General features: G+C 41.8%; 1 protein-coding gene across 3 annotated transcripts in view; it reads left to right on the forward strand.

Moving 5' to 3' along the window:
* The window catches only part of atp10d (ATPase phospholipid transporting 10D), a 209,861-nt gene that overhangs the window by 84,152 nt on the left and 101,431 nt on the right, over positions 1-24,278 (forward strand). For 2 of the 3 annotated variants that reach the window (XM_078217004.1, XM_078216991.1), the window contains exons 2-3: positions 18,024-18,358; positions 20,605-20,799. In XM_078217004.1, coding sequence (XP_078073130.1) covers positions 18,075-18,358; positions 20,605-20,799 — 479 coding nt within the window. In that variant the 5' untranslated portion in view covers positions 18,024-18,074. Of the gene's footprint in view, positions 1-602; positions 781-18,023; positions 18,359-20,604; positions 20,800-24,278 lie in introns of all 3 variants that reach the window. The other variant, XM_078216997.1, reaches the window with a different exon arrangement.

Raw genomic sequence — 24,278 nt, forward strand, 5'->3', positions numbered from 1 at the left:
AGTTTGGAGATGAGTTTTGTAGGAATAATGGTGTTGAAGGCTGAGCTGTAGTCAATGAATAGGAGTCTGACATACATGTCTTTGTTGTCTAGGTATTCCAGGGTTGAGTGTAGGGCCAGGGAGATGGCATCTGCTGTGGACCTGTTGTGGCGATAGGTGAACTGTAGTGGATCCAGGCAATCTGGGAGGCTGGAATTGATTCATGCCATCACTAACGCGTTGAGGCACTTTATAATGATGGATGTCAGAGCCACTGGGATGATGGTCATCTTCTCGAAGCAGATAGGGACTTCAGATTGGTGCAAAGAGAGGTTGAAGATGTCTGTGGATACCCCTGCGAGCTGGTCCGTGCAGGATCTGAGTGCTCGTCCGGATATCCCATTCGAGCCAGTTGCTTTCTGTGGGTTGACTTTCGAGAAGGCTGCTCTGACATCTGCGATGGCGACCTCATACAGGTTTGTCCAAGGCTTCCAGGGTGAAAGGCGTGCTCTTGCTGACCTCTTGTTCAAAACAGGCATAGAATGCGTTGAGCTCATCGGGGAGGGAAGCATTGTGCCAGCGATTTTATATGCTTTCATCTTGCAGCCTGTTATGTCTTGCAGACCTTGCCATAGTCAGTGGGCATCCGTGTGGCTAGCCTGGGACTCTAGCTTGGTCCGGTACTGTCTTTTTGCATCTTTGATGGATCTCCTTAGATCATAATCTGGATTTCTTGTGTAGGTCAGGGTTACCTGACTTGAACACCTCAGACCTGGACTTCAGCAAGCAATGAAAGAGAAGGTGAGAGGAGATTTGCTAGTACTATTTAAAATTATAAGAGGTCTGGATAGGGTAGATACGGAGGACTGTTCCCACTCGTGAAAGGATCAACAAATATCAGGCACAGATGTAAAGTATTTGGCAAAAGACGCAAAAGTGACATGCAAGAAAAAAATCTTCACACAGTAAGTGGTGAAGGCCTGGAATGCACTGCTGGAGAATGTGTTGGAGCGCAACACCATCCAGGACAAAGCAGCCTGCATGATTGGCTCCCTATCCACCAGGTTAATTATTCACTTCCTCCATGCCAAATAAACAGTGGCAGCAGTGTGTACCATCTACAAGATGCATTGCAACAACTCAGCTAGTTTCCTTCAATACCATCTTCCAGACCCGTGAAATTTACCACTTAAAAGCATAAGGGCAGCAGATGCATAGGAACACCATCTCCAAGTTCCCTCCAAGAGTCAGAACATCCTGACTTGGAACTATATTGCTATTCCCTCCCCGTTGCTCCCTCAAACTCTTGGAACTGTGGGTGTACCAAACCAGATAGACTGTAGTGGTTCAAGGGCAGTTAGAGTGAGCAACGAATGCTGGCCTTGCCAGTGACGTTCACATTCCACAAAAGAGTAATAGAAAAAATATTATTTGATGCTGAATGATTAGAAGATTGCATTTTCCAATTATCTACTGTCGCATTCCAAATTGTATTTTTCATTATCACTTTGTCATTTCTATGGGTTTTGCATATTAGTTATTAATAACGGCTTATTATTCCTACTTCATTGCTTCCTGGCATGGCTCTTTCTTAAACGAGTCATATACTTTTTAATTTCTAAATGTAAAGCCTTGCATTCAGCAGTGAGGATAATTTTTGTTCTTGTTATATTGCACCATCTGCTGGATTACACAAGTTATTTCTACTACAGCTTCTGGAATTTATAAATTATTCAGAGAAGCATTATGAAGCAAAGTTTGATAGCAAGCCACAAGGTAATATTAGAGCAGATGGCCAAAAGCTTGGTCCAAAAAATGCTGCAGATGTTGAAAATCTGAAATACAAACAAAATTTGCTGGTAAAACTCAGCTTGTCTGGCAGCATCTGGAGAGAGAGACAAAGTGAATATTTTGAGTCCCTGTGACTAGGGTCAATCAGATTTGAAACGTTAACTCTGCTAGGTCCAAAAGGTAGATTTTAATGAGCACCTTGGAGACAGAAGTTTAAGAAGGGAATTTCGGAGCTTATGGCTTAAATTGCTGAAGACATGGACATCAATGATGAAGCATTTGAAATTGGGGATGCATAAGAGGCTAAGATTAAATGAGCACAGATATCTTGAAGGGTTTTGAGACTGGCAGAGAGATTACAGCGATAAGCAGGGTGAGGGCATGAAAGAATTTGGAATCAAGGATGAATTTTAAAGTTTTGACATTGCATTTATTTATTTTCCAAATGGCTCCTTGAAAGGCAGGCCATGTTTAACTAATTTAGCTAATTTGAGGACATAATGAGCGCAGTGAAAAATGGGGAATCGATGGATATGGTGTCTCTGGATTTCCAGAAGGCATTCAACAAGGTGCCCCACAAAAGGCTGCTGCATAAGATAAAGGTGCACAGCATTACGGGTAATGTATTAGCATGGATAGAGGATTGGTTAACTAACAGTAAACAAAGTGGGGGTAAATGGGTGTTTTTCTGGTTGGTGATCAGTGACTAGTGGTGTGCCTCAGAGATCAGTGTTGGGACCACAATTGTTTACAATTTATATAGCTGAGTTGGAGACCAACTGAAGTGTGTCAAAGTTCGGAGATGACGCTAAGATGAGTGGTAGAGCAAAGTGTACAGAGGACACAAAGTCTACAAAGGATCGATAGTTTAAGTAAGTGGGCAAGGGTCTGGCAGATGGAGTACAGTATTGGTAAATATGAGGTCATCCATTTTGGTAGGAATAACAGCAAAATGGACTATTATTTAAACGGTAAAAAATTGCAGCATCTGTTGTGCAGAAGGACCTGGGTGTCCTTGTACATGAATCTCAAAAAGTTAGTTTAGCAGGTGCAGGCGGTAATTAAGAAGGCAAATGGAATGTTGTCCTTCATTGCCAGAGGGATGGAATTTAAAAACAGAGGGGTTATGTTGCAGCTGTATAAGGTGCTGGTGAGGCCACACCTGGAGTACTGTGTACAGTTTTGGTCTCCTTGAGAAAGGATATACTGGCTCTGGAGGGGGTACAGAAGAGATTCACTAGGTTGATTCCGGGGTTGAGAGGGTTGGCTTATGAGGGGAGACTGAACAGACTGGGACTATACTCTCTAGAATTTAGAAAAATGAGGGGGGATTTTATAGAAACATTTCAAATTATGAATAGAATAGATGAGATAGAAGCAGGGAGGTCATTTCTACTGGCGGATGAAACTAGAACTAGTAATCATAGCCTCAAAATAAGAGGGAGCAGATTTAGGACTGAGTTGAGGAGGAACTTCTTCACCCAAAGGCTGTGGAATTTCTTGCCCAGTGAAGCAGTTGGGGCTACCTCATTGAATATTTTTAAGGCAAAGATAGATTTTTGAACAGCAAGGAATTAAGAGTTATAGTAAGCGGGCTGGTAAGTGGAGCTGAGTCCACGAAAAGATCAACCATGATCTTACTGAATGGCGGAGCAGGCTCAAGGGGCCAGATGGCCTACGCCTGCTCCTAGTTATGTTTTGATTGGCAGATTGTGAGGTGTTTCTCTTGAGTTTTTTTATTCTTTAGATATCACTTGGTGGTCCTGAGTTCTCTGCCTGGAGGTCAGTGCCATGACCTCCACAACAGTAGGACAAAGAAGCAGGTCCTGAATCCACCCCTGACCAGAATGGGGGTAGCACTTGGTATCAATCTGATCCACACTGGGCAGCCAGCCAACTGACCCCCACAAGGAGACTTGTGAATCCATGTTGGAGCCAGAGCTGTGGACAGGGATGGCAGAAGCTCCAATTTTCTTCCATGGTTGACCAGAAATCCCTGTCAGCCTCACTGCCTGCCATTGGCGTATATTGGAAGGTGCTATGAAAATGCATGTCTTTTTAGAAATCACAGCTTTCCAATGCATTGATTTTATTTTTTAAAGAGTTGGTTTATTTATCTTTACAATTCCTTTCATCTGAGGGATCCTATCTATAGCTAAGAAAGGAGTTTGATCCTAAGTTTGTTAAAATTGGAAATTTACTGTTCTTCATGGGTTCCTGGCCTTGAATAGTTTGAAATGAACTGTTTCCTTGAACTTGCCTCAATTATCATGAATGACTTCCACTTTCCATATTGTACAATTCTTATTACTAGGTATTTGATTTGTGTTTTTATTTTTTGTAATGCTGTGATTCAGTTTGAAGTCATGTATACTGGTAAAATTAAAACCCTGTCTGCAACCTCAGCAGTCATTTGGCAATGAGCCAGTGCAATCAATTGACTTGGTCTCCTTTGGATTATTCTTATAGTTTGTTTGATTTTTTTTGTTCCATAGCCTTGGGGGGATTCAATGCAATCACAATGTACTGTACTAGCTTTGAAAATGAAATATATAGCAGCTGCATCGATATTAGATTCCCTCACTGAAGGTCTGGCTGAAGTTTGTGTAAATCTATGCTATCTTCAGACATTTAAATAAAGCATAAACATGGATTTAGTGAGAACTCTGCAGTGCTCATAAAATATTTCCAGAGTGAAGGTTCTTGGTGTTATTTCAAGAATGTTTTTTCTTGTTTTAATTTTTCTGCATGGATTTGTTTAAAAAAAACCCTCGAAAAACAATGGTGACCTCCAGGCTACAATATACACTTTGCATTTCGCCAAGGGGGACAAAAACACATTCAACTTCTTGGGGAGCATGGTAGACCCCATCTCCTGTTGGCTTTGCACTGTCCTAAAACTTTGCAAATATTTTTAAGATGCAATGCCAAAATGCAATTTCTTATTCTAAAACGACTGTGGCAGGCATGAACTAATGGAAATTCCCTGGAATGTACCCTGGAATTCCCTGGAATTGTTCACCTGGTACTTTAAAGAGCTGTGACCCTCTCTCTTTCTCACTCCCCCTCCCTACTCCAGTGTTACAATCTCTGCTGCATTTGTTGCAGGGGACAACACTGATCTGGGAAGGTGCAAGTTTCCCTGGCCTCTGTTTTATTTGGACCCTTTTCTCAGCCAGCTGAACCTTTCATTTCTGCTTGTCTCTTCCAATACTTCTCCAAACAGTCAGCTTTAGGACACCATCAGCGACTGACTGTCAATCTCTATGATCTTCTTGCCTTCCTTGCAGATGTCCTTTTCTTGGAAGTATTAGCATTTGGCCATTGTCTAAGTTAGTGCTGATGTTGTTGCCTTAGCAATGAGAGTATGCTAATGGAATGAGCATTCTCCAACCCAAGATCTCTGGGTTGATGACCTTATATTGCTAAGAAATGCTGATGATGCATCCAAGACAGTGAAGGTGGAAATTGTTCAGTCTTTTCTCCTGCCTGGCATATCTTGTCCAGGTCTTGCTACTACAGAGGGGTGTGCTGAGAGTGCAGGCTTGGAAGACCTGTGGTTTAGTGTTTTCAGTCAGGTTGTGGTTGTTCCACACACTCGTACTCAGCTTGGACATAAGCATCCCAAAAACTGCAACTGTTATGTTAGTTTCAACATCAGGTGACTGATTGTTGGTGATTGTGGAGCTTAGATATGCGAAGCTATCAACCTCCAGCATCATGCTGTCACTGCTTACAGGTGACTGATTGGCAACATCTTGGACCATGACATTTATTTTGCTGATGCTGATGGTCAAATCAACCCCTTTTTATGAGAGTCTGTCCATTTTCCACAGCAGGTGTTCCTCAGTATGGAGTGCGACTGTGGCATTGTCAGTTTAGAGCCACTCTTTGATGAGGACTTAGCGTACTTTTATCTTGGTTCTCAGGCGCAATAGGCTGAACAGCTTTCCATCAGTCCTGGTATGCAAGTAGACACCCTCTGTGGATGGCATGATTTTTGATTTGATTTATTATTGTCACATGTATTAGTATACAATGAAAATTATTGCTTCTTGCATGCTATACAGACAAAACATACTGTGCATAGACTACATAGAGAAGGGAAGGAGAGGGTGCAGAATGTAGTATTACAGTCATAGCTAGGATGTCGAGAAAAATTAACTTAATATAAGGTAGGTCCATTCAAAAGTCTGATGGCCGCAGGGAAGAAGCTGTTATTGAGTCAGTTGTTATGTGACCTCAGACTTTTATGTCTTTTCCCCAACGGGAAAAGGTGGAAGCGAGTATATCCAGGGTGCGTAGGGTCCTTGATTATGCTGGCTGCTTTTCTAAGGCAGTGGGAAGTATAGGCGGAATCAATGGATGGGAGACTGATTAGCGTGATGGACTGGGCTACGTTCCCAATCCTTTGTTGTTTCTTGCAGTCTTGATCAGAGCAGGAACCATACCAAGCTGTGATACATCCAGAAAGGACGCTTTCTATGGTGCATCTGCAAAAACTGCCCTGAAGCCATGTCATGAAGCCATATGACAGAATGTTGATTTCAGAACACAATCTCATTTGGCCCCACTGCAGGCTCAAAAGGGTTCCAATGTTGTCCTGTCAGAGCTGACCTTATGATGTGGAGATGCCGGCGTTGGACTGGGGTAAACACAGTAAGAAGTTTAACAACACCAGGTTAAAGTCCAACCTTGGACTTTAAGTTGGACTTTAACCTGGTGTTGTTAAACTTCTTACAGAGCTGACCTTAGTCATCCTGTTATCATGGAAGAAGATCATATTCAGCAGCTTCATTTTCTCCAGCAACTTAAATAGGTTGCCTCTGCTCAGGTGGTCGAATGCCTTGCTGAGATCACTCAAGGGAATATATAGTGGTCTCCTTTGTTTGTGGCATTTCTCTTGCAGTTGCTGGATTGAGAATCACAGAAGTACTGAATTAGTACAGCGCAGAAAGAAGCCATTTGTTTATCGTGTATGTATTGCCTCACCTAAAGAGCAGTTCACTGAATGCCATTCTCCCAGCTTCTCCCCATAATCCTACACTTTTCTTTTCAGATAAATGTCTAATTCCCTTTTCAATTATTCAATTGAACCTGCCTTCACCACACTCTCGGGCAGTGCATTCCAGATCTTAACTGCTTGCTGTGTGTAAGAAGTTTTTTCTCATGTCATTTTTGCTTTATTTACTGGTGACTTTGAATTTGTGCCCTCTCGTTCTTGATCTTATCCCAAGTGGGAACAGTTTCTCCCTGTCTACCCTCTCCACTCATGATTTTGATTACCTCTATCAAATTTCCTTTCAGCCTTCTCTTCTCCAAGAGAAAACTTCCCAACTTCTTCAAACTATCTGTCCTGCCACCTCCAATGACTTAGGCACATATGCACTCCAATCTCTCTGCTCTTAAATTCCTTTTAGAATTGTACACTTTATACTTTCTCCATGTTCTATTTTTCTCTTTCCTGGAATGTGGGTAGTGTTGCCAGGCCAGTGTTTGTTGTCCATCCCCATTGCCCTTGAACTCCATTGTTGATCTGGAGTCACATGTCGGCCAGATCAACAAAGGATGCCAGATATCCTATCTGCCACTTGCCTGCCCATTCTGCCAACTTGTTTGTATCCTTTTGAAATTCTACAGTGTCCTCCTCACTGTTCAATGCTTCCAAGTTTTGTATCATCAACAAATTTTGAAATTATGAAGAATGAAAATTTCATGTTGATTATAGGTCTTCCTGTTCTGAAACCACACTGGGATTCGGGTTTAATGTGTTGAGCCAGAATGCTGGTGGGCCTGTTGCCTTTATATTTTTGTAGTAATGTCAAACAATACTGCCTACCCAGATATAATTGACAGTTTCTCAAGTCAATTAAACAGGCACTGTCCAACATTCTACAGAGTGCAGAAGTGAATTGGAACATACTTCGAGACAACACTTACAATACAAGAACAGAAAAGTGCTATACAATTATTGCAGTACTTTTCGGATGAGCTTCCATTATCTCTTTTATACACTGTCCTACCATGTAGTTAAAATTAGGGTGCTTGTACACCACTCCCAAAGTGACTTCTTGACTTTATAATTTCTCATCTCAACCCAAAGTGCTTCAACATCCTGGTTTCCTGAAATTAGGTCACCCTTTTTCTAATGTGCTAATGCCATCACTAATTAACAGAGCCAGACCTCTCTTCTTAATTTCCTGTCCTTGCTAAATGTCACATACCCTTCAATATTCAGGTCTTTATTATAAATTTCTATTTGCATTATCAGTTCATCTGTTTTGTTTCAAATGCTAGGTACATTCAGATCTGGAGTCTTAAAAGTTCTAGCCTTTTATTATTTTTGTAGCATCCAGCCTTCTCTGATTTACTCTTAGATTTGTACTTTCTGTCCCTTCACATCACGGTCTATTTATCATTTACCATATTAGTATCTATCTCTCTTGCCTTGTCTCTTCTTTGGTGTACCTACATCTTCCCAAATTTGATCCCTTGCCTCCACTATTTAGTCTCGAGCTCCCAGCATGGTTCAGGTGTAGACCATCCCACTTTCCCCAGTACTGGTGCCAGTGCCCCACGAACTGGAACCTACTTTTCCCACACCAGTCTTTCATCCACGCATTCACTTCTCTAATTATATTTGTCCTATGCCAATTTGCACATGGTTCAGAGATTATGACCTTTGAAATTCTCAATTTCAAGTCTGGTTTCTCATACTGACTATGCAGAACCTTCTTCCTCGTCTTGCCTATGCCATTGGTACCGATATAGATCACAACCTCTGGATCATCTCTCTCCCACTGCAAGTTTCTCTCCTGAGCAGATGTTTGGAACCCTGGCACCAGGCAAGCAACATAGCCATCTGGACTTTCGCTCTTTGCTATGGAGAACAATGTCAATCCCCCTCACTATATTGTCCCCTACTACTACATTCTTATGAGCTCCTCCCACTTGAATGGCATCCCCTACCACAGTGCCATGGTTAGTCAGCTCATCAACCCTGCTGTTCCCATTCTCATTCAAGCAAGCTGAAAGAACCTCCGACCTGTGGCACAATTGCAGATGCTGATAATCCTGCCCTCTGGGTCCCCTTGCCTGCCTCAGCTGCAGTCACACCCTTCTATCCCTGACCACTTCCCAAACCAGAAGATCCTATCCTCAGGAGTGTGACTGCCTGAAACAGAACATCAAGGTAACTATCACCCTCCTCGATGTGTCGCAGTATCTGCAACTCGGCCTCCTGCTCAATGATTCTGCAGACATGCTTGCCTTAGATAACTGAGATGAGAAGGAATTTCTTCAGCCAGAGGGTGGTGAATCCATGGAATTCATTGCCACAGAAGGCTGTGTAGACCATGTCATTGAGTGCATTTAAGACAGAGACAGATAAGTTCTTGATTGATAAAGGGATCAAAGGTTACGGGGAAAAGGCAGGAGAATGGAGTTGAGAAACTTATCAGCCACTATTGAATGGTGGAGCAGACTCGATGGGCCGATTGGCCTAATTCTTTAACTATATCTTATGGTCTAATCCTGGTATCCATGAGCCACCACATGCTGCAGCTTTGATGCATCATCCGTCAAGCTTTAATTAATTACTTAATTATTTTGTTCAATTAGTTATTTTCATTTTAGGTATTTATTAAACTTATCACAAATTCTAGTACTACATTAAGCCTTTGGAAAATAGACCTTGACCACTTACTGGATATTCACCAGACTCACCAACAGTTCACTTCCTCCCCTGGAGTAGAGTAGAAACTAATTCCTACAGGGTGAAAATTGCTCACCAAACTTCCTCTTTTCACCAAACTTCCACTTTTCACCAAACTTCCACATGTTGTTTGAAGTCACGTTATACCAAGTAGTTTCAAACGAATCCACTTAATATTTGCCACATCACTGCTTCCAAATTCCTCTTTAAAACCCCTTCTTAGTACTCTAAGACCCCACTCCACAGTATTCCCTCCAATTGAATAGTCCCAGGGCCTGTTGCCTCAGTGTTATTGTGTCACCAGATATCATTCAACTTCCACATCCACTCCTACGTGTTCCTGCTCTACCAACCGCTGCCTCCCAATTTTAGCATACTGGTCCTTCTCACACATCAACCCCCGGCCTCTTCTGTCACCCACCTGTGTATCAGCAGCTCCTTGTCTGATTTTAATGCCCCCAAGCCATGCATTTTGCCTATCCTCACTGTACACTGTAGACTTTTTAAAAAAGTTAAGGATGTTGGATAGAAATTGCTTGCACTGACACAAGAAAGTGTGTGAAAGCCAATGGGAGAGAGTCGGGAAATTTGCAGTTGAGAAAAGGGACAAAGTTAGAATAAGAGCCTAAGGCTTAGAGAAAAATGGGTATGAACTGTAAAGAGAGAAAAAGAAACTGAACAACAAAGAAAGCAAAAGGGAAAGTACGGTAGTTGTAACAAATGAGAATCATGGTTGCAGAACAAGGGAGACACTATTGTATTTATTTCCTCAGGGTCTTCATCACAAGAGAGATCAGTTACTTGTTTTCTTTAAAACAAGCAAGCTTCCATTTTACTGTTTCTACGTAAATTTTAGCCATGTATAGAAATGATCATTAATTCTGAACAGGTATTTAATCACTGCATTTCACATCCTACTGTGAGGTCAGTGGATTCCTTGCTATTACAAATCATGTATTCATTATCCAAAATCATTGGGGATGATGGTCTTTCAGATTTCAGATAACTTTTGTTTTTGGATATCCCATATAGGACTAGGTCGACTTAAACTACAATAGCCTAAGCCTCGGCGAGCTATAGTCTAAAATGGCAGGAAAAGTAAGATGTATCACTGAATAATAAATACAGGATATCTATAATAAATTCCCACCCCTGGCCCCATCTGCCATTCTGCTTGTAGGAGAAGGTTCACAACGTCAATGTGCAAACAACTAGACTTCCCGTTATAAAGGTCAGATGCAGTTAGCAAGGTTGGTTTTGATTGTGTCAGCTCAGGTCAGGCACTTCCAATGCACAATAAGCCCCTGACCCAAGCCAACGTAAATCTTGCTGACAATGCAACTGGCAAGGTTCGTGTCTGCGTGAGTCAGGGATTTCCTGTGCTAAAGGTTGGGTGCGGTGTCAGCAAGATTTACGTTGGCTTGGGTCAGGGACTTATTGTGCTGAAGGTCAAAAAAAGTGCAGTTTTTGGATTTATGGATAAAGGATACTTGACCTGTACTGTGAATTGCATTTAAAAAATGTTTGTACGGTTGTGATTAAAAAGGCAAGTAAACTGCTACTAATTTAATCTACCAATATCTCTCAGAATTTAAGCACTAAGTTTGTAAATTGGGCTAGCATTATTTCAATTCGTGTATGAAGTACTTTAAAACTTAAGGGATGGAAAATATAAACAGAAATGCCACTGCATTTGAGTGATGAGCACAGGAGTATGGCATTGAGATAGAAGATCCGCAGGATCATATTGAATGGCGGAGCAGGCTTGAAGGGCTAAATGATCTACTCCTCTTATTTTTGGTTTCTATGTTTCTATACACTTATCGACCTATCTTAGCAAAGAGATTTTGTGTATTTTCCTGTCACACGAGGACCGAGAGAAACTTAGAAAAATACAATTATTACTTTAAAACTCGGGTACTGAACAGCATGTCTGCAACATCTCTATCTATTTTATGTGAATAACTTTCTCCAAAGGTTTTGTTCTCTTTATTCTTTCAAGAGACATAGAACATTACAGCGCAGTACAGGCCCTTCGGCCCTCGATGTTGCGCCGACCAGTGAAACCAATCTAAAGCCCCTCTAATCTACACTATTCCAACATCAGCCAAATGTTTATCCAATAACCATTTGAATGCTCTTAATGTTGACAAGTCCAGTACTGCTGCAGGCAGGGCATTCCGTGCCCTTACTACTCTCTTGAGTAAAGAACCTACCTCTAACATCCGTTCTATACCTCTCACCCCTCAATTTAAAGCTATGTCCCCTCGTGTTAGCCATCACCATCCGAGGAAAAAGGCTCTCACTATCTAATCCTCTGATCATCTTGTATGCCTCTATTAAGTCACCTCTTAACCTTCTTCTCTCTAACGAAAACAACCTCAAGTCCATCAGCCTTTCCTCATAAGACCTTCCCACCATACCAGGCAACATCCTGGTAAATCTCCTCTGCACCCTTTCCAACACTTCCACATCTTTCCTATAATGCGGCGACCAGAACTCTACACAATACTCCAAGTGCGGCCGCACCAGAGTTTTGTACAGTTGCAGTATGACCTCATGGCTCCGAAACTCAATCCCTCTGCCAATAAAAGCTAACACACCATACGCCTTCTTAACAACCCTATCAACCTGGGTGCCAACTTTCAGGGATCTATGCACATGGACACCCAAATCCCTCTGTTCATCCACACTACCAAGTATCTTACCATTAGCCCAGTACTCTGTATTCCTGTTACTCCTTCCAAAGTGAATCACCTCACACTTTTCCGCATTAAACTCCATTTGCCACCTCTCAGCCCAGCTCTGCAGCTTATCTATGTCCCTCTGTAACCTGCCACTTCCCTCCGCACTGTCTACAACTCCACTGACTTTAGTGTCATCCACAAATTTACTAATCCATCCTTCTACGGCCTCATCCAGGTCATTTATAAAAATGACAAACAGCAGTGGCCCCAAAACACATCCTTGCGGTACACCACTAGTAACTGAACTCCAGGATGAATATTCAACTACCACCCTCTGTTTTCTTACAGCTGGCCAATTCCTGATCCAAACCACTAAATCACCCTCAATCCCATGTGTCCGTATTTTCTGCAATAGCTTACCCTGGGGAACCTTATCAAACGCTTTGCTGAAATCCATATACACCACATCAACCGCTTTACCCTCATCCACCTCTTTGGTCACCTTCTCAAAGAACTCAACAAGGTTTGTGAGGCACGACCTACCCTTCACAAAACCGTACTGACTATCCCTAATCAAATGATTCCTTTCTAGATGATTATAAATCCTATCTCTTATAATCCTTTCGAAAACTTTGCCACAACAGAAGTAAGGCTCACCGGTCTATAATTACCAGGGTTGTCCCTACTCCCCTTCTTGAACAAGGGGACAACATTTGCTATCCTCCAGTCTTCTGGCACTGTTCCTGTAGACAATAACAATTCAAAGATCAAAGCCAAAGGCTCTGCAATCTCCTCTCTAGCCTCCCAGAGAATCCTAGGATAAATCCCATCCGGCCCAGAGGACTTATCTATTTTTACCCTTTCCAGAATTGCTAACACCTCCTCCTTATGAACCTCAATCCCATCCAGTCCAACAGCCTGCATCTCGGTACTCCCCTCGACAACACTGTCCCTCTCCTGTGTGAATACCGACGAAAAATATTCATTTAGTGCCTCTCCTATCTCTTCAGACTCCACGCACAACTTCCCACTACTGTCCTTGACTGGCCCTAATCTTGCCCTAGTCATTCTTTTACTCCTGACATACCTATAGAAAGCTTTAGGGTTTTCCTTGATCCTACCTGCCAAAGACTTCTCATGTCCCCTCCTGGCTCTTAACTCTTTCTTTAGGTCCTTCCTGGCTAACTTGTAACTCTCAAGCACCGTAACTGAGCCTTCACGTCTCATCTTAACATAAGTCTCCTTCTTCCTCTTCACAAGAGATTCAACCTCTTCAGTAAACCACGGTTCCCTCACACGACTGCTTCCTCCCTGCCTGACAGGTACATATTTATCGAGGACGCGTAGTAGCTGTTCCTTGAACAAGCTCCACATTACAATTGTGCCCATCCCCTGCAGTTTCCTTCCCCAACCTATGCCACCTAAATCTCGCCTAATCGCATCATAATTTCCTTTCTCCCAGCTATAACTCTTGCCCTTCGGTATATATACCTATCCCTTTCCATTGCTAAGGTAAATGTAATCGAATTGTGGTCACTATCACCAAAGTGCTCACCTACCTCCAAATCTAACACCTGGCCTGGTTCATTACCCAGTACCAAATCCAATGTGGCCTCGCCTCTTGTTGGTCTATCTACATACTGTGTCAGAAAGCCTTCCTGCACACATTGGACAAAAACTGACCCCTCTAAAGTACTTGAACTATAGCTTTTCCAGTCAATATTTGTAAAGTTAAAGTCCCCTATAACAATTACCCTGTTACTTTCGCTCCTATCCAGAATCATCCTCGCAATCCTTTCCTCTACATCTCTGGAACTTTTCGGAGGTCTGTAAAAAACTCCCAACAGGGTGACCTCTCCTTTCCTGTTTCTAACCTCAGCCCAAACTACCTCAGTAGACGAGTCCTCATCAGATGTCCCTTCTGCCACTGTAATACTGTCCTTGACTAACAATGCCACACCTCCCCCTCTTTTACCACCTTCCCTGCACTTACTGAAACATCTAAACCCTGGAACCTGCAACAACCATTCCTGTCCCTGCTCTATCCATGTCTCCGAGATGGCCACAACATCGAAATCCCAGGTACCAACCCATGCTGAAAGCTCACCCACCTTATTCCGGATGCTCCTGGCGTTGAAGTATACACACTTCAAACCGCCTTCCTGCCTGCCAGTACACTCCTGCAACCCTGAAACCTCATCCATGACCTCACTACTCTCGACCGCCTGTACACCGGAGCTACAATTCAGGTACCCACCCCCCTGCTGAATTAGTTTAAATCCTCCCGAAGAGCATCAGCAAATTTTCCCCCCAAGATATTGGCACCCCTCTGGTTCGGGTGCAGACCATCCTGCTTGTAGAGGTCCCACCTACCCCAGAAAGAGCCCCAATTGTCCAGGTATCTGAAACCCTCCCTCCTGCACCATCCCTGTAACCATGTGTTCAACTGCTCTCTCTCCCTATTCCTCTCCCCATGGGCATCTCTGGCTAGTCATGATGTGGAGATGCCGGCGTTGGACTGGGGTAAACACAGTAAGAGTTTTAACAACACCAGGTTAAAGTCCAACAGGTTTATTTGGTAGCAAATGCCATTAGCTTTCGGAGCGCTGCTCCTTCGTCAGATGGAGTGGATATCCCATCTGACGAAGGAGCAGCGCTCCAAAAGCTAATGGCATTTGCTACCAAATAAACCTGTTGGACTTTAACCTGGTGTTGTCAAAACTCTATCTCTGGCTAGAACAGTGTTTGTTGCCCATCTCTAATCGCTCTTTGAGGAGGTGGTGATGCTGCCGCCTTCAATTGCTATTGTCCAGAAATATACCCACTGTGCTGTGAGGAAGAAAGTTCCAGGTTTTTGATCCAGCTTTAGTGAAGAAACAAAAATACAGTTTCAAGTCAGAATGGCCCATGACTTGGTGGGGAACTTGATTGATGTACACCACTTTCCAGCTTAGGACTCGGGTGGTAGCTGATTTCCTCCCATGTCTCTGTAACTGGGATGTTATATGTATCCTCTAGGGTACCTTGAGAGCAGGTTCTTTTTCTCTTCCTGACCTCTCATTGCTGTATAACTCTCAGTTACATGTGTTTGTCTCTGTCTCGCTGCAAAAATAAAGAAGCTGAGCACAATTTGGAATCATAGCTCGCAGCAATTCTGAGTTTGGAGCATCAGACTGGAATAATAAAAACATAAATTATAAAATAGGAGCAGGTGTAGGTCAGTTGACTCCTTTGGCCTGCTCTGCTATTCAATAAGATCACGTCTGATCTGATTGAGGCCGTAACTCCACTTTCCTGCCTGCCTCCTGCAACCCCTCTTCCCCACCTCCCCTTAGCAAACATCCTCTCAATATCTACCTCAGAATCTAATGTTTCAATAAAATTACCTTTCATTCTTCTAAACTGCAATGAGTATAGGCTCAATTTGCACAATTTGACCTTAGTTGCATGGTGGTATTCTAAGATTTAGCAGTAGGCTGCACTATTGGAGCTGTGCTAGCCATGTTGATGTTGGCCCACTTTAGCATTTGGGATCATCTCTGAAGACACATTGGCAGAGGAGATATTTTGATGGACACACTTGATATTCTAAATATCTATGGATCTGTATGTTCCCTTTCACGGTCCATGAATCAGTTAATAGTTATGGTTTAACAGTGCAGTTGCTGACATTATCATCATTGCTGAGTATCTATTAATCAGTTTGTTTTTCACCTTTTCTTCAAAACGTTGGCTCCATACTAAATAATACTTCCACAGACACCTGCAGCCCCTCCATCTTGTCCTCCTTCCAAGTGCCCATTGTTCATTAAGTGAGCCAAGACATTGTCAGCAGGCTTATTGATTGCATGGTGCATCGCAGCCGAGCTCATCTGATGTTTCACACACATGGCCTTTTAGCACGAGACTGCAGAAATAATCGCAATTTTCCATCCCACTGAACTGAGGAAAGCTGATGCCAATTCCATTGCCCTTTGTAGAACAGAGAACAAAACACAGAGCAAAGATTATATTTAGGATCTTTTATGTTGACTGATACACTGGGGACACCATTAAGAATATTATTAATTAAGCATCTAGAGTAAACATAAAGAAGCTTTTACCACTTCTGAGGGAGTCCAAAATAGGAGTGATAAATATAAAGTAAATAAATTCAAAAGCAAATTAAGGAGTAACTTATCCAGAGAGTGGCGTGAATGTTAAACTTGCTATCACATGGCGTGGTTGAAGAGAGCAGCACTGAAACATTGTAAGGGAAGCTAGATAGTTACAGAGGAGAGAAAGAAACTGGAAGATATGATGATGGGGTGAGAGGAGGCTTGTGGGGAGCATTAATACTGGCAGAAACCTGGTGGACTGAATGGCCTGTTTATATGTCACTCATCTTTGAACTGATGAGCTCTTTAGGATTTTGTATTTTCTGTGCAGGGTTTTCAAATCAACTGTAAATTCACCCTGGTATCACTAGGGGGTGCCATGCTCTTGCTAATCACCAATGCTCCTTAGACAGCGCCTTTCAAACCCACAACCTCTACCATCCAGAAGGACAAGGGCAGATGTATGGGAACACCACCACCTGAAAGTTGCCCTCCAAGACACTCCCCATTCTGACTTGAAGATATGTCACCGTTCCTTCACTGTCATTGGGTCAAAATCCTGGAACTCCCTCCCAAACAGTGCTGTGGCTCTACCTATGCCACATGCACTGCAGCAGTTCAAGAAGGCAGCTCAGCATCACTTTCTCAAGGGCAATTAAGGACGGGCAATAAATGCTGGCCTAGCCAGCCAGGTTCACATTCCATGTACAAATAAAAAAAAATTAGTTTGCCAGCAACATAATGATTCTTTAAAAGGAGGAACAACATCTGAATTTACTGCATGTTGCATATAGTTATTTATGTACGAGTCCATTTCGCACAGTGGTATCACTCTTGCCCCTGACTCATATCTTTTAAAGTTAAAGTTTATTTATTAGTCACAAATAAGGCTTACGTTAACATTGCAATGAAGTTACTGTGAAATTCCCCTAGTCGCCGCACTCCAGCGCCTGTTTGGATCAATGAATCTAACCAGCATGTCTTTCAGACTGTGGGAGGAAACTGGAGCACCCGGAGGAAACCCATGCAAAAATGGGGAGAACACATGCAAACTCCACACAGACAGTGACCCAAGCCGGGAATCGAACCCGGGTCCCTGGCACTGTGAGGCAGCAGTGCTAACCACTGTGCCATCGATATCAACTGATATCGAGTCAAGTCCAACTCCAGAACCATGAATTGAGGCTCACACTTTAGCATAGTATTGAGGTAATGTTTCACTGTGTGTGGAGATGCTATATTTGAAATATTTGCCTTATTAGAGCAAAACCACTCTATGGTTTTGGATTTGATTTGCTTATAACAAACACAACTCTGGTTTTCTGGCATTTTTGCAGGTAGCATTTACTAGCCTGTTCTGTCTACTGTACTCCTATATAAAACACTAATCAGTTCAAAACTGCTCGAATTCTTCTTTTCCCACTAATCAAAGATTTTTTTCTTCCTGTAATAAATGACCTTTTTGGTATCTCTGTCCTGTAGAATGGAAGATATTGTGGTAATAGTCAGTTTTAGCAGTGATCATTTATTTTTAGTATTAACTTCGACCATTAAGTCTGCTTTTAAAAATTAAAACACGCTTACTTAATTATTACATTCTTTTATTAACATGCAAAAGAGCAATTGAGGAATTTATTTATTTCGCTTGAAAATTAATTTCTGGAGGTTTTGTATGGTTTAAGTTCTTTCAAAATTGAATCTCTATCTTCAAAGCCATTGTGTTGATTTTGTTGTTCTCCTTTGTGCTTTTTCTAGCTGAGCCCTGGTTGATTCAGAATACTCAAATATACCTGCTGGCTAGGATTTATGAAGATGGCACACCCCATCCAATGGGCACGTTACAGATGGCAAAGAATGCTGTCTACAGATGGGAGAATTAATAGATACACTTTATCATCAGTCCCTGGATGGTTCAGACCTTCTCAGCCACAGAAAACTGGATGCAAACATCGATTAGTAATTCCCTGCCTTGCTGAATTCACTGAAGAATATGAAAAAGTTTTCAGAAATTATATGACCAATAGGATTCAAACAACCAAGTATACTTTGCTGAACTTCATTCCCAGGAATTTGTTTGAACAGTTTCACAGGTACTGTCTGTAACTGGAAAGTTGCTTGTACAATATAGCCCAGTGTTTCCCAAACGTTTTCTGGGTGTGACCCCATTTTAATACCTCAGGCTTGTGTGACCATGGGTTGGGTGGATTTGGGAGAAGGAAGGTTAGTATGGTGGGAATTGTTTAAACTGAAAGATTTAAAAAAACAAATACCTATCTTTTCACAGGAATGTTTTGCAGCAGCAATCAGACTGCTAGGCCACAGCCACCCACAGGGAAAAAAAGGCAGATTTAAAGGGGCCTGGCAGCTGTTAGCATTTGGCCCAACCTCCGTGGAAGCCATTGCTGCCCTGTAGCTCACGACCCCAAAAATTGTTCTTGACCCACAGCTTGGGAAGTTTAGATTTAACTTGGTCATGACAATATGACGGAATAGTCTTCACTTGCCTGGATGAAAGCAGCTCTAACAACTTTGGGGGAGTCGATGGCCTAGTGGTATTATTGCTAGACTATTACTCCAGAAACTCAGCTAATGTTCTGGGGACCCGGATTCGAATCCCGCCACGGCAGATGGAATTTGAATTTGATTTTTTTAAAATCTGGAATTAAGAAACCATTGTCAATTGTCGTAAAAACCCACCTGGTTCACTAATGTCCTTTAGGGAAGGAAATCTGCTGTCCTTACCTGGTCTCGCCTATATGTGACTCCAGAGCCACAGCAATATAGTTGACTCTCAACTGCCCTCCAAGGGCAACTAGGGATGGGCAATAAATGCCCATGTCCCATGAATGAATGAAAGGAAACGTCCAGGACAAAGCAGCCTACTTGATTGGTACCCTTCCACAAACATTCATTCACTCCCACCACCACCGTCACACAGTGGCAGCAGTGTGTACCATCTATAAGATGAACTGCAGCAACTCACTGAGGCTCCATAGACACCTTCCAAACCCATGAACACTACCAGCTAGAAGGCGAAAGGGGGAGGAATTTAGTGATAGCAATGTCAAGGTTAAATTCTCTATTGTTGGACTTGATCATTGCCTGGCACTTGTTGACATTGGTTGACAGGAACAAGAAAAGATCATGGCCATTATATCTCCTACACTTCTGTCCTCACTCCTACCTTTTCCTCCAGGAATACGATAGTGTTCCCCATGTTCTTACCTTCCTTTCCATCAGCCTCCACATTCATTGGATCATCCACCAAGAATTTTTACCATCTACAGAGAAATGCTTTGCCATCCTTACGGGTGTAGGCACTGATGCATAACTTAAGTGTGAATTTTTTTACTGAAGAAATTAATGGCCATAGGAACAGGAATAAGTCTTTCAATACCTTCATTCATGTTCTGCAATGCTATGAGATTATGGCTGACCAATACTTACTCAACTTTCATATGTCAGTTAAATCAATGCCCTCATGGATGGATCATCAAAAGATCCTATTGTACTATTTGAAGAGCAGGAAAGTTCTCCTAGGTCTCCTGGCTAATACTTACCCACCCAAAATCACAAAAACAGAGTACCTAATCATTTAACTCATTTGTGGGAGCTTGCTGTGCACAAATTAGCTGTTGTGATTCCCTACATTACAGCAGTAATTAAATACTTTTTTGGTTGTAAATTGTGAAAATTTATTTTTCCCTTGTAGCATTGTGAAAATGTTTGAATTAATATTTCTTTCAATCCACTGAAATGTTATAAATCTGAATTTTAACCACTTTTATTCACTCAAGGGCCATCTTAATAATGTAGTACAAAGTTGAAATACTGAAATGCTGGAAATTTGAAATAAAATTAGAAAAAAAATGAGGGTGGAAAGAACGAACAGTTCTCCCATGAGCTCTCAAGAAAGGGACAATTAATTTATTTGATTTGCATAGTTGAGAAAGAAGCAAGTGAGTTGGGAAAGGAGAGTGCTGAGAAAGTTGGTCTTTTGCAAGGCATGGTGCAGGATGCTGAGTACCACTCCAAGCAGTTTGGACTTGCTGCCATCGCTCATTGTAGCTTTATGGACAATATAATTTAGTCGACTCCTGATAATTCAAACGGGATTTGGTGCAGAAGATTAAACCATCATTGTTTGAATTGTGCAATGTAAGTACTACAGCAAAAGGGAAATTTCAGGCTAAAAGATTCAGAAAAGATGAACAAGTGACTTAGTCATCAATAATTAGCAAACAATTTTTAAAAATGTAATTTTGATTGTACTAAAGAATTATTCTGTTGCCTCCCTTAATATATTAATCTCAATTTCTTCTCTTTGTTCCTTCAGGGCTGCAAACCTTTATTTCCTGTTAATAGTTGTTCTAAACTGGGTGCCATTAGTGGAAGCATTTCAAAAGGAGATAACCATGCTACCATTGGTCGTGGTCCTTGCGATTATTGCAATTAAGGATGGGATTGAAGATTACCGCCGCTATAAATTTGACAAACAAATAAACAACCGAACAACTAAAGTATATGACAAGTAAGTCCAAGTATTTCCCTTTTTTCAATTTGCCAGATGCAAAATAGCCCACAACAATTTAGGAAATATGATGTTGTTATTATTAGTTCAAGTAATGTCGAAGTATGTTTTTAAGACCTACATAAATTATTTGTCAAATATTTGAAAATGACAATGTGTATACAAAATATTACAGTAGGGCCTATCAGCACAACAGCTTTATGGAGTTACTGTTTGCAATAAAATGCTCATATGAATTTCAAAATGATTGTGACCAATTCTCTACAGTTAGTTTTTGATAAGACAGGCATTTATGCAGGTGAAACCTTCAAAACTAAAGCAAGCATTAGTTTGTCAGTAGGAGTCAGCTTCCCCTAATGTCTTGTATATGGTTTAGAAAGTAATTTGTACCTGATCACCAACATTTAAATGAAGCAACATTTTTCCCTTTTAGTTCTGCAGAAGTGTCATATGGATGCAAAATGTTAACTCTTTACTCTCCCTACAGAAGTTGCCAGACCTGCTGAGTTTTTCAGCATTCTCTGATTTTGTTTCAGATTCTAGCATCCGAAATACTTTGATTTTATTTTAAAAGAAGCCTATTCTATTCACAATGAATACCAAAATTCCATTTGCCTTCCTTATTACCTGCTGCACCTGGATACTAGCTTTCTGTGATTCATGCATGAGGACACCCAGATCCCTCTGCACTGAAGCATTTTGAAGTTTCTCTCTCTTTAGATAGCAAGTTGCCTTTTTATTCCTCCGACCAAAATGGATAACCTCATCCTTATCCACATTAAATTCCATCTGTCAAATTTTGACCCACTCACATAACCTATCCAACCCATTTGTAAATTTCCTATTTCCTCATTGTAACTTGCTTTCCCACCTATTTTGTTGATGTCTGCAAATTTAACTACAGTACAATCGATCTCTGCATTCAAGTCATTTATAGATTGTAAATATTTGGGACCCAAGGACTGAACTCTGTGGTACTCAACTAGTTACATCTTGTCAACCAGAAAAAAAAAATCATCTCCACTCTGCTTTCTGTTAGTTCACCAATCCTCTATCCAAGCTAACATATTACGCTTAACCCTGTGAGATCTTACTTTGTGTATTAACCTTTTGTGCGGCACCTTATAAAATGCCATCTGGATTCCAGATACGCTACATCTACAGGACCCCAGTTATCCACTTTACTTATTAAATCTTTGAAGAATTCTAGCAAATTAGCCAAGCACAATATACCTTCATAAAGCGATGTTGACTCTGATGGATTGCATTTTGACTTTCCAAATATCTCGTTACTACTTTCCCAATGACAGACTTTAAACTAACTGGTCTGTAGTTCCCTACTTTCTGGCTTTCTCCCTTTTTTGATCAGGGGTGTTACATTAGCCTTTTTCCAATCCACTGGAAGCTTTTCAGAATCCAGGGAATTTTAGAATATTATCTTAGAAATCTTAGAAACCCTACAGCACAGAGAAAGGCCATTCGGCCCATCGAGTCTGCACCGACCACAATCCCACCCAGACCCTACCCCCATATCCCTACATCCCCACTAATCCCTCTAACCTATGCATCCCAGGACACTAAGGGCAATTTTAGCATGGCCAATCAACCTACCCCGCACATCTTTGGACTGTGGGAGGAAACCGGAGCACCCAGAGGAAACTCCACACAGACAGTGACCCAAGCCGGGAATCGAACCCAGGTCCCTGGAGCTGTGAAGCAGCAGTGCTAACCACTGTGCTACCGTGCCGCCCTTGGTATAACCAGTGGTATAACCAGTGCCTCCACTATATCTGCTGCTACTTCCTTTTAAGATCCTGGGATGTAGGCCATCACGTGTCTGTCTTAAATCCCAAATAGTTTGCTCAGTACTTTTTCTCTAGTGACGGTAATTGTTTTAAGTTCCCCCCTTTCAACAACAAAGGCTGGGTTATTAAATATATTCAAGGTTGAATTAGACAGATTTTTTGATTGAAAGGTTATTGTGGGCGGGCAGGAGAGTGTAGTTAAGGCCACAATCAGATCAGCCGCAATCTTGTTGAATGGTATAGCAGGCTAGATGGGCTAAATGCCCATTCTGCTCCTGTTTCTTATGTCCTTCTGTTCTTATTTATAATGCATCCGCTTTAGAATTTGTTACGATCCCAGCTGATACGACTGGGCAAGTTGAATCCCATGGTGGAACCCAGCTGGATTGATCTGAACTTCTATTTTTTGTTTAGGAATGTGGAGGGTGGCTACTGGACAATTTTAAACAAAAAAACAAAACATTTATTGAACAAGAAAATAACTATATTACACTATTCCTGCATCAACAACTATACTTTTACAGATTCATAAGGATAACACAAGTTATAAAATCCATCTTACACTCTAATGTACACAGTAAGTTTACAGTCCATGTAAATCAGTAGGCGACCTGTTGTCAGACGCACCACACTCTGGCAGATGCCATCCAAAAACGATTTTTATGCATCTCTCATCAACTAACTCTAGACAAAAGAGAAAATGCTGGAAAATCTCAGAGGGTCTGGCAGCATCTGTAAGTAGAGAAAAGAGCTGACGTTTTGAGTCCAGATGACCCTTTGTCAAAGCTTTGACAAAGGGTCATCTGGACTTGAAACGTCAGCTCTTTTCTCTCCTTACAGATGCTGCCAGACCTGCTGAGATTTTCCAGCCTTTTCTCTTTTGGTTTTAGATTCCAGCATCTGCAGTAATTTGCTTTTAACTAACTCTAGACACTTGGCACATTGTGTGCCAACTGGTCTCACTGGAACTCTGCCTTTCACACACGGGTTTCCAATCTCCATTCTTGAAGAACATGCCATGAAATCTTCTCCATGCCATGCCATGAAATGATGTCTTCGCCAGGGATCCATCTTCAGGGATTCAACCTCTCCTCCTGATGTTCCTCTGACCTGGATTGCCACATGCATTCAAGTTTTGGCTTTCATGTGAGCTCTCAGTTGCCCAGCCATGCTAACACAACATCACTGCCTCATAGGCCCATAATAAGGAGTCACCAACCTTTGGGTGTTCTTGGATCTCTGGCTTCTTACAAGCCCATGTTATCCCGGGTCTGCACCTTGCAGCTCTGTCTTTTAACTTGAAGCCTATGCTCGTCACTTTTATCTTTAGTTAACGGGACTTTTCCAGATTCCTGTTCTTTCCCTTTGATTAGAAGGTCTTCTGGGAACTTTCTTCTTTCCCCTTCCCTGGTTTTGGGACTTTCCTGTTTTTCAGTTTGGGGGCCAATCTTTGCATTCTCTGTTCATGTCCTGCAAGAGAGACTTAAAAAGCTCCCTGCACCTCAGAACATAATTACTAACTGAACTTCAAACTGCTTTCTCATCCCTTGTGGCCCATCTGCCACTAAGCAACTGTCCAGTTTTTTTATCCTGTGTTTGCTTTAGAGTCATCAAACCTCGCTGAAAATGCAGGCATTTTTAAAAATGAAACTAAAACGCAAGTCTTCTTAACAC

The sequence above is a fragment of the Mustelus asterias genome, chromosome 1 (genome assembly GCF_964213995.1).
Source record: "Mustelus asterias chromosome 1, sMusAst1.hap1.1, whole genome shotgun sequence".
Taxonomy (NCBI): domain Eukaryota; kingdom Metazoa; phylum Chordata; class Chondrichthyes; order Carcharhiniformes; family Triakidae; genus Mustelus; species Mustelus asterias.